General features: G+C 40.2%; 1 protein-coding gene across 1 annotated transcript; it reads left to right on the forward strand.

The window, feature by feature from the left end:
• Window positions 1–5,589: 5,589 nt before the first annotated feature.
• On the forward strand, window positions 5,590–6,556 carry LOC308099606 (uncharacterized protein; the record flags this gene model as incomplete). Its single annotated transcript, XM_080448343.1, has 3 exons — window positions 5,590–5,631; window positions 5,831–5,990; window positions 6,347–6,556. 3 exons carry the CDS (start codon window positions 5,590–5,592, stop codon window positions 6,508–6,510), a joined length of 366 nt encoding a protein of 121 aa, XP_080304469.1. The 3' UTR covers window positions 6,511–6,556.
• Window positions 6,557–11,688: the final 5,132 nt, after the last annotated feature.

Genomic DNA, 11,688 nt, shown 5'->3' on the forward strand with positions numbered 1-11,688 from the left:
CAACTCGCCTCCACAACGCTTGTGGGCTTGTACATCGATGATCCCGTCGAGCGTGGAAGCGTAGCTCAGTCAGCATAGACATAATAAGCATAGAAAGTGAAGCTCTGCAGTTGGAATGAACAGCAGCAGTCAGAACAGTTCTATGTGAATCGATATCTATGCGCTGAACACAGCAAACCTACGCACGCACACACACACACACACACACACACACACACACACACACACACACACACACACACACACACACACACACACACACACACACACAGACAGATTACGTTTACGTCTCATCTACATAGAGGCTAGAGCTTGCCCACTTCCAACCCATGCCGGTTAGCCCACATGCAGACCATGTGGGAACCACATGGGCTTGCCCACTTCCATCCCACTCCCAGTTAGCCCATATGCAGACCATGTGGGCCCGGCATGGGCTTGCCCAGTTCAAGCCCGTGCCCAGTTAGCCCATATGCAGACCATTTGGGACCCTCATAATTTGCCCAGTTCAAGCCCATTCCCACTTGGTATCCAAGTAGCCCGCATTGAAACCATATGGGTCCCACGTGGGCGTGCTGGCTGGGGCAACTCACACAAAACTGTCATTCAAAGTCTGCTGACCCAGCGCCAAAGCCCAGACCCGTTGGGGGGTTTCCTATCCTTGGAAAGTTAAGTAGTAGTTTTAGAGTTTCTAGTAAATGTGTTTGATTATATTCTAGGTGTTCATGAATTCATGCTCGAGCTGTTTTAATTAGGACTATAGTTTATAACTGATCATTCAATGAATTGTAATACGATTTGCCTATGGTTACCTCTCGTCTTTTATTAGTGTTTTCTGCTTTAGTATAGTTAAATAAATAAAGTATCCTGTTAATGTCCATTGGAAGTTCTGCCTCCGTTATTAATGCTTACAGTAGAAATATTCTGTGGGCGGGCTCTTTACATTTCTCATACCTGAGACAAGGTTTATTACACATAATATAAACCTTAAAAAACCTTTAATAATTTTCCTGCCTATAATAAGTATAACTGCCTCTGTGTCAGTTTGGTACTGTATCAGATTGTTGGTTCCTACCTGCAGATAAATTCAATTACAAGTAACAAAAAGTTGGGTTGAAGAACAATAATTGTTTTTTTCACTACTGGCTTACATGAAAAAAATACCCAAATGGGTCCATTTGGTTTCATTAATGTCTTTTCTAAATAAAGTATTCAATCAAAATACAAAATAGCTCACAATGCGGCGACGCGTTGTGAGCTTGTAGATCTGCTATTTTCATAGCAGATCTGTTTCTAACTAGTGTTGCCATGTATACTAATTATAAGCGACCTCGTTTTCTGTAAAGTTGCTTGCAAATATTGGTAGCTGCTTTTTATTTGTTATTACTATTTTGTTGTGAGCTTGTAGATCGGCTATTTCCAAATCATCTATTTTCAAATAGCCGATGCATATAGGTTTAAAGTGCTCATATAGCCTAATAGTCGGTTAAATCTTTGGGCTTGTTTTCATTGAACTGGTTGCTTATTTCTCTCTCAAGAATCTGGCAACCGTGTCATTGTTTACACCAACGAAGAAGAAAATGCGCAACAGTATTATGTTGCGCAAATATAAAGTCATTACAGCACCATAACATGGTTAATACATTTTATTTTGGGATGTACAATACATGAAAATTACGAGAGTAATAACGCGACTTGCGTCGATAACTAATGCAGAGCGGACATTACTGCGTTTGGCTAAAAACAGTGTGTATCATTAACACTTTTAAAGTCAACTTCAAGTCCCTGAATGCATTGAAGCCGTGCATCGTAAGCCCACGGCAGTGTTGCCATGTCTGCTTATTATAAGCAGCTTGTTTGAAGACGCGTTGTGAGCTTGTAGATGGGCTATTTTCAATATACAAAAAAATAAAAATAAAGGGAAAGCTTTGATCCCTTAATTTTATATATGTATATATAGGCCATGTGGCCTTTAGTCACCACATGACCTTATGCCAATACACAGTTTTCGGCTTGTTTTCATAGACCTGTCTGCTTATTTCTTTCGCAAAATATGGAAACACTGTCAACTACAGGAACTGACGTCACGTCAGTCATTCCCGTTTGAATTCTCAAACCGCCCGGTGGATTAACCGTACGCCAACCCTTCGTTAGAATGAGATTTTTAGATGAAACAAACCAAAATAAAATCAATAAAAGGTTGTTGGACATTAAAAGAAGTAGTTCCAGAATCTCCCGATCTATTTCTCGGATTGGATACACTCCAAGGAGACGGAGTGTTGGAGCAGTGAACTGAGAGATATGTATGTATTTAAGTAACAACAAGCTGTTTTCCCTCCATTTTTTGGGGCCAGTAATATAGTTTGTACCACCATTTATTATGCCGTTCAGATACCATCATCTGGCTGTCATCCTTTGACTAAATGTTTTGTGAATTATGTGCGGACTTGAGGTTCATTGTGGCTTGTTAGCCTAGCTTGGTTGCACAGTCTATGCTTGGTAGTCATTATTAGCATGATAGCTAACTGGTAAGTGAGTCCTAGTATGGAGAATAGTATGTATTATCCCGTTCAGATACCATCATCTGGCTGTCATCGTTTGATTAAACGTATTATTATTATTATTATTATATATTATATTGCCGTGGCAACTTAGTCCGGAGAGCAATGCATAATATTAGCTAGCATGCTAGTTCACGTTGCCCGCCATTTTGACAAGTTTAGTGATTAAAATGCATTCTCATTAGTTTATCTGTGTGTATACATTTATAGATTTTTAGCGTTTTTAATAATTGCATAAGCATAGTTGTAACCAGCACCACTGTGAAGCAGTTCGTTAATTTATAATGGTGAACCAAAAGAAAAAGAATGAACGGAGCTAACTGGCTAACTGGACTGGTCTGGTATCAATTCACTTAGTAGGTAACAGTTCCGGTCTAGAGCGGATACGGAAACGACATCATGTTTGCATGTGTGTGTATGTGTAAATTTACCGGATATACCAGGCTGGCTTTAGATTGCATTTGAGCACTGAGCAGTATCAAGCCAGCCTATCCAAGGTTCAGTGTTAAAAAAAAAGAAAAAAAGTACTCACTTCGTCTACTTAAGTAAAAGTATCAATACTGCAATGTAGAAATACTCTGTTACAAGTAAAAGTCCGGAATTAAAAATGTACTTTATTTATTTTGGCTTGTATATCTGCAATTTTGGGAGAATTGGGCGGATGTTTCCCTCATAGGAATGCTAGTGGTTATGGGGGGGAAAAAAGCAATGCATAATGTTAGCTAGAATGCTAGTTTTTGTTATCAAAATGTACTTAAAGTATCAAAAGTAAAAGTACTCATTATGCACAATGTCTAATTTCAAGTTTTGAAATGCAGAAAAAACTTTTGAAAATAGCAGATCTACAAGCTCACAATGTTTTGCAATGCGACGCATTGTGAGCTTGTAGATCTGCTTATTTCAAATGGCTGAAGTGGCTAATGTATGTTTTGTAATACTAATCAAAATCTACAAAGTTTTTTTTTCTTTTCAAACAATTGTAGTGGGGTAAAAGTACAATATTTGCCTCTGAGATGTAGTTGAGTAGAAGTAAAAGTACTTAAAATTGGAAGTATTTCTGTGAAGTGAAAGTACCTCAAAATTGTACTTAAGTACAGCACTTGAGTAAATGTACTTAGTTACTTTACACCACTGCCAAGGTTAGTTAATGGAAACTGCTTCATATACTTTGGGTAATCCTTTTGCCAAAGGAAATTTTAATTAAGGCACAGTGAAGCTTTTACTAGAGAAAAACCTACCATGATTTATCTGTCCCCCCCACACACACACACTTTTTTCTTTTTAAAGGTAGGGTAAGTGATTTTTTTTGGTGATTTTTTTTTTATGTGCTTTGTCTGTGTTAGAGCATTCATAGTTCATGTTTTGTGTTCTCACATTTTAGGCTTTTGTGGAAGCTGCTTGGCAGTGTTGGAGTCAACTGACCACTGTAATCATGGTAAGTAGACTTAATAATAGGCTAGATATAGCTATGTGATGCTCTCAGCCACCCTTATTGTCTCCCCAGGCCGAAAGGCATGACAAGAGAGTATGTTTTGCACCCTGTCTGTCCGGCCGTCCTTCCGTGTCATTCTGTCTGTGTACAGTTAATCTCCGGCACCGTTGCCTTGATCGCAGCGAAACTGTGCACACACACTCCCTGGATGCCGGAGCAGAACCTCTGCCCCAGATTCTTCTCATGGGCCTTTTATAGCGCCACCAGGAGGCCAATTCATGCTAAACAGAAAAAAAACAAAAAAGTATGTAAAGCAGGGGTCTTCAACGTTTTCAGGCCAAGGACCCCTTAGCTGAGAGCGAGATAAAGCAGGGACCCCCATTATATATTGTGTAAATATTTATTTTTTCATAGATTTAATCGGCAGCTGCATAGACTTGTTTCACAGCACTATCATGTTGGATTCATGTTAATGTGTATTTCCAGACATTTAACCATGCACTTAAACAATACTTAGTAAACCTGACCTTTCACTCTGTACTTAGTCTGCTCTTTTTTTCCCCTACACCAAACCACTTTGCAGAAAATAGCAGATCTACAAGCGCACAACGGCGTTGTGCGCTTGTAGATCTGCTATTTTTGGCTAAAGTTCTCCTCAGAATAGGGATGCTTGGGTGAAGTGGTTAATGTAAAAATCACACAAAGATTTGGCGGACCCCCTGTAGTAACTCTGAGGACCCCCTAGGGGTCCCGGACCCCCTGTTGAAGACCTCTGATGTAAAGTATGGAATTAGATTTTGTAATTTTTTATAAAATATACAGAGAATTTAACATCTTGAAATGTTACATTATGTTTAGGAACCCCGAGTCCCAGAAGAACCCCCAGTCCCGTTGGAATCCCGAGTGTGGACACCCCAGTTGGAAGACCAAGAGCAAGCCGCCCAACTGCAAACCTGATCAGCCGCCCCACTGAACCCACAAACGTGAGCACCCCAATAAACTCCCATTACACCTAAGGCAGGCAGCCTCTGTGAATAGCTTTAAAGCACAGCTGAAGACCTATTTCTTCACTCTGGCTTTTGGTTGATTTTTAAATGTGGTTTTATGCTTTTGCTTACCTTTTTTTGCTTTATCGTTAAATTAGTTTTACTTTACTGTAATTGTAAGCACCTTGAGCTGCATTTCATGTCATGAAAGGTGCTTTACAAATAAAGTTTATTATTATTAACTGTGACACAGAGCCGCCCCACTGGGACCCAGATGAGCCACCGCACTGGAACCCCTATGAGTCGACCCACAGCTAGAACCCCAATGAGCCACCCCACTGGAACCCCTAGTCAACCCACAGCCGGAACCCCAATAAGGCGACCCACAGCTGGAACCCCGATGAGCAGCCCGAGTCCAGCACCACGAGCACCAGGCATGGAAGAACACATGTTCACCCAGCTCGTGAGACTCCTAGAGCAAGTAAAGAGCACTCAGAAGGTCCATGGGCAGATGCTGAACATACTGCTGAAGGAGAAACAATCTCTGCCAGCGCTGGAGCTGCCTGAAGGAGCTGTGTTCCCTCCCGCTGGACACGGTGGCAGATCTCGAGTCATGAACTTAAAGCTGGGTGACCCTGACTTTAAGTCTGCAGTTGTAAGTTCAAATCTCTTATTCACTTCAAAATGTACTTGTATTTTCTAAATCTCTTATTCACTTCAAAATGTGCTTGTATTTTCTAATCACATTGGTAGTCTGTTAACCTGCCCTTTGAGTGCATGCACACAACGGGCATTGACATCTTAGCTGTTCACTTAATACAGAATTTCCTTCCTGTGACTTTTATCATACTCAGGTTGCCATGGTTGCAGACATTGGGGGGACTTCCGTGGACCGTTGTGTCAGGAGGATGATGGGTTTCCTCCTGACCAATAAGCTGGCACTCGAGCATAACCTTTTCGGACGCAGTGGCAAGAAGGAGTTCCGAGGACTGGCACTTTTTGAGGTTCTATATGGTAAATTAGATTTTGTGTTATTGCCATAACATATGATGGTGCCACCTGAACTTTGTTGTTCTACATGAAAACTAAATTGCCACCATAGCTCAAGACATTTAAAATTATTGTTCCGTTTTCTTTTTCTGTTCAGCAAAGAATCCTCAATAATGCATCAGAACATCTTAGCCACCTTAGCTGTCAGGTTCTATACATAATCCTGCATTTTTCCTGTAGCACTTGGCCGTGTGAATAGCTTGAACTGTTCTCAGATTTGACTCGGTTGTTTTTAAAAAGCATACACATGTCTTATAAGGTTTCATAATGTAAAAATCAAGCCAGCATTACTAAGTTGGCTTCTTGTCATTTATTTTTAGGGGCAATAAAGAAGAACGCCGTCACGCAGCATATAAACCAGAAGGATGCAGAGTTGGCCGTGTCCAAATGGTTCACCGGAGCTCGAGACCGTGGTGGAAACCGGACCCTACGAGCTAGGAGATCCCTCGAAAACACACAGGAAAATCAGGAACAGGCCCAATAGGCCACACACACACACACACACACACACACACACACACACACACACACACACACACACACACACACACACACACACACACACACACACACACACACACACACACACAGAGTTTGTGGTGTGTTTATCATTCAGGATTTGTTGGCTGAAATGGCCCTCTGCTGGAATAATTAACTACCTCATGAGAAGAACCCTCCTTTTGTTGAAGTTGAGTTAAGAGATATGGGTTCCTCATTAGTTTGTGTCCAGAACATTTAAGTTGTTACTTTAGAGTTTGCACTGTTATTTGTCATTTTTACAAGAGTTCTATCTTAATGATAATTTACGAGAGTTAAAGGGATTGTTTACGAGAGTTGAAGATATATTGGCCCAATAATACTGTCTACACTTTATTTTCATTTATATATATTATTTTTATTATTATTATTTTTTTTTTCACAATTTCTGAAAGCTTTTGCACTTTATTTTCATTTATACATTTTATATTTTACAATTACCAAAGCATTTTGTATTTGTTTTTTTTACATTTGTATTTGGTTTATTAAAAACCAGGAGGCCGAAAGTTAAAAGAAATAAACATTGTCAAAAGATATATTGTCTGATATTGTTTTTTCACCCTGGTAAAACTTAGCAGTAGTTAAACATGGTTCTTGTCAATATACTGTTTAATTCTCCTATTTAAATCCCTTCAGGACCAACTTGAAACCCATGTTGGCAAAGGGCCCGGATGTTACCCACTTGGGCTGCTAGAAGTGGGATCTACATGGGTCTCAAACGTGCCCAGTTGGACTCCACCTAAGGCCCATTCAGATCCCACTTCAAGCCCATATGGGCAAACACAGGTGAGGCCTAGATGGGTGTGACATACAATTGGCCATTTGGACCCCACCTAAGACCCAGTCAGGACCCACTTAAGCCCATATGGGCTAACACAGGTGAGGCCCACATGGGTCCGACATCAAATTGCCCATTTGGACCCCACCTAAGACCCAGTCAGAAACCCACTTAAGCCCACATGGGCTAACACAAGTGGGTGCTTGGTGGAACCCATGTACAAAACCAGTTGGAGCCCTAAATGGGCCAACACAAGTGTGGCCTACATGGGTCACATGTAATTTGCCCAGCTGGAACCCACTTAATGCCCATTCAGGTCCCAGTTCAAGCCCATATAGGCAAACACAGGTGGCGCCCACATGGTTCCGAAATCAAATTGCCCATTTGGACCCCACCTAAGACCCAGTCAGAAACCCACTTTTGCCCAGCTGGAACCCACTTAAGGCCCATTCAGGTCCCAGTTCAAGCCCATATAGGCAAACACAGGTGGCGCCCACATGGTTCCGAAATCAAATTGCCCATTTGGACCCCACCTAAGACCCAGTCAGAAACCCACTTTTGCCCAGCTGGAACCCACTTAAGGCCCATTCAGGTCCCAGTTCAAGCCCATATAGGCAAACACAGGTGGCGCCCACATGGTTCCGACATAAAATTGCCCATTTGGAACCCACCTAAGACCCAGTTAGAAACCCACTTAAGCCCATATGGGCTACCACAAGTGGGTGCTTGGTGGAACCCATGTGCAAAACCAGATGTAACCCATGCCCATCTGCCCAGTTAAAACCCACCTGGGGCCCAGATGGACATGTTGGCTGGGTACTGTATGACCCTCTATGCTCTCCCCTATGTCTTAGTTGTAAAAGTGGACAAGGTACCCATAGTCATATGATTTGGACTTGCCCACAAATCATACCCTTCTGGGTATCCATTCAAGATGAAATCCTCAAAATGATTGGAATTAGAATACCCTTAAATCCACTTTACTGTGTTCCAGGGGCAGCCTTAACAAAAGGAAATCAACATCTTTTAAGAGCTTTGCTCTATGCTGCTCGGTTGTTAATCCTTAATAAATGGATTGATGACAGTCCTCCAAGTGGCCTACTATGGTTTGAAAAAGTGTTACGTTTAATGCCCTTGGAGAGACTCTCATTATGTTCTACAGGGTACCTTGGCCGAATTTGTAGTAGCATGGCTGCCATTAGCGCCATATAGGGGATGAGTGGTCAAATGTCTTGTGTATTGGAGTGACGGAGGATGCCAGTTAGTTGTCATGCTAATTGGGAGGCAGGGGATGGAAACAAATGGCTGAGCTGTATGGGAGAGATGTTGTTGGCAGCAATATTGTGATGATTATCATATACTGTATATGGTGTGAATAAGTATCTTGTGATTTTTTTAAAATATTTTTTTTGTTCTTATGTCTTTAATGTCTTGTCATGCTCGTGGTGTATCGTCTACCTTTTTGTTTAATACAAATATTGAAACAGGAACTAACAAAAGACTGGATGGTGTTATTAGAGATGTACAGGAGCTGAAGACCAGCATGGATTTCACCCAAGATAATTTTTGAAGAGAACAGAGGGCAGACCTTGGAAACATTCATTCATTTATTTTTTACATTAAAAAGAAAGGATATTCAAAAGATCTGCAGTTCTGTAAAGGACGTAAAACATTATGGAAAACTTTGAATGAAATTATGTGTAAGAAGTTACGTGATGCTCAAATGTATGTCAATTCATCTCCAAGCCATATGATGTAGCTTGTTACTGTAACAACTTCTTTATCAATAAGGATGGGATTAAATAACGTCCAGTTTCAACACTTTTTGCGTATTGCATAAACGTACTGTGACAACATTTTCTCTGGCGGCCACATTTTTGCCCCTGTCTGTCTGCAATTTTGTCCAATCTGTATGGAGTATGTTAAGACAATATAACTTATACAATTGGGGTGGTTGTATTTTGTCTCCCTGCTCTTCTATTGAGACATTTAGATTGTGTCAAAGGTCATGTCTCACTATAGACATGGGATCTGACACGAATTTTGACCTGATGGTCAAGATCAAATGTATACCCTGAGCAAGCAGGCAGGCTCTATTAGCTCAATGGTAAAAATGTCAGCACTTGCGCAGGAAACCAAGTTCAAATCCGGGGTAGAAGAGGAAAGTTGTCCAGCGGTCCGGGCACTTAGGCTCTAATGTAGTCTGGCGAGTCCCGTTCCTGACGATATTTGCTGCATGTCTCTATATTTTCAAAATATAGACATAAACACACTCAGTCGGGATGTAGTATTGAGTATTCCCCACTTCAAATTCAATGCTCGACATTGATGTCACTGAAATGCGACTGCTTGTCTGTCTGCTGGCTCCGCTCACCAAACATTAAAGGGATAGTTCACCCCCCAAAAAAATTGTTTTCCATCGATTAGTCACCACATGGAGACTTGAATTCATGCATATTTTTTGTTTTTGTCGCATTCCTAAGCCAATAATTTGATGACCAGCGGTAGGCAGCGGCTCCGGTATAAAACACAAAGGAGACAATTTGTGTCTCCTACCAGAACAGCTGCCGGTCATCAAATGGGGGTGAACTATCCCTTTAAGGGTAACCCGTTCGAGTGGCAAATTAAATGTTGTGCAATTTGGTATACTTACACAATTTGTTTAAGATACACCTCTGCCTACTCCCTTTTGCATTGCAAATCCGGCAAGTTACTGACTAATCTTTGACCAAGCTGATAAAGTTTCAATTGAAGCATATTTGAATATTTAGTGATATAGCAAAGATCCATTTTGTCTTTTGCACAGGGAGATTCAGGAGGCCCAATGGTGGTTAAACGGGGAGAACGCTGGATTCAGGTCGGAGTTACTAGCTTCACATGGATAGGAGGTTGTGGCGTACTTCCTGAAGGTTATACCTGTGTGTCCCCGTACCAGACGTGGATCGAAAAACACATCACCAGCAACCAACCAGGATTTGTTTACAGCTCCAGCAATGTGATCAGTGGAATATATCTATTTCCCCTGCTCCTTCTATCCATTTTACACCTTGTATCTGTTCTCATAAGAATCAGACAACATAAGAGATTGTTGTGATTGATTGGATGATCTTGAGTTGTGGAAATCTCTTTAAAAATCTCTTTAAAAATGTAATATATGACACAGTATAGTAGGAACCCTTCCACTTGGACGGAGGGGAAAGGAAGTTTAAGACTGTGATCTATGGAAAAATAGTAATACCTGACATATATTGACATGAGAACAAAAATAACCAGCTTCTTGATATTTACATTTTATTATTGATTTATTGAGATTAAAAAACTAATCCAGGCTAAATGCGTATACATTTGGCCAGTAGAAATTTGGCACAAGCCAAAATTAAGAACATATTGTTTAATTTAAATAAGATTATAAATGTGAAAAATATATTTTGTATAATTTGTCCAAAAGTCAGAGGTCACTCTGTGTGCAGATAAATTGTGGCATCCTGCCATTACATATCGAAACAGGAAGATACAGGGCATAGGATGATAGAATATGTGAATATTGTGATTTGAATGAGGTGGAAAATTACATTTATTTTGTTTTATATTGTCCTTTGTATCATGATTTGAGAGAAATATTGTTTAAACCCCTGATTTAAATTTGATAGATAGTGAGCTACTTTAATTGAACATTTTTTTATTTTATTTTTTTGCATTTTCAGAATATCTTTCTAAAGCGTGGGATATCAGGAGAAGGGTGACTTATATTCTATATGTGCAGGTTTGTATGAATGTATCTATACTCTGTTGTTTATATCCAGGTTGTATTGAGTTTCTGGTTGGGTAATACACAGTACACTAGAATGTTTTGTGTTTTGTTTAACTGAGGTACAGTATCTGATAATCCCATGTGGGATGATGGGTCAAGCAATTGTCCTGACACGGAAATAAAATATTCATTCATTCATGCATGTATATGGAATTAGCACTAATTAAACATACTGTAAAATGTCTCATAAATTAAATCTAATGTTTTTTAGTTGTACAATTTCAAATAATCAAAGAATAATTCTTATCACCACCACTATTGTGATTCTTTTATGTCCATTCTTGAATACTGTCTTTTTACGACGTGGCAATGTAGAGCTGACCTAACCTCATAAACCACGTACTGGACCTCATAAAATTCTTATGCATGTTATCAGTGCTTGTGCTACACCTCCATAAAATAAACAAACATGATAACTGGTGTTATGACTGGTGGAAAAGGAAACTGGCACTGATAAATAAGTCAAAGTGTTCTTACTTCTTTGAGAGGGACGATTATACGAAGGCATGAGGAAGAAAACAGAAACATAATAGAAC

This window comes from Gymnoscopelus braueri (assembly GCF_963280865.1).
Source record: "Gymnoscopelus braueri genome assembly, chromosome: 13".
Lineage (NCBI taxonomy): Eukaryota > Metazoa > Chordata > Actinopteri > Myctophiformes > Myctophidae > Gymnoscopelus > Gymnoscopelus braueri.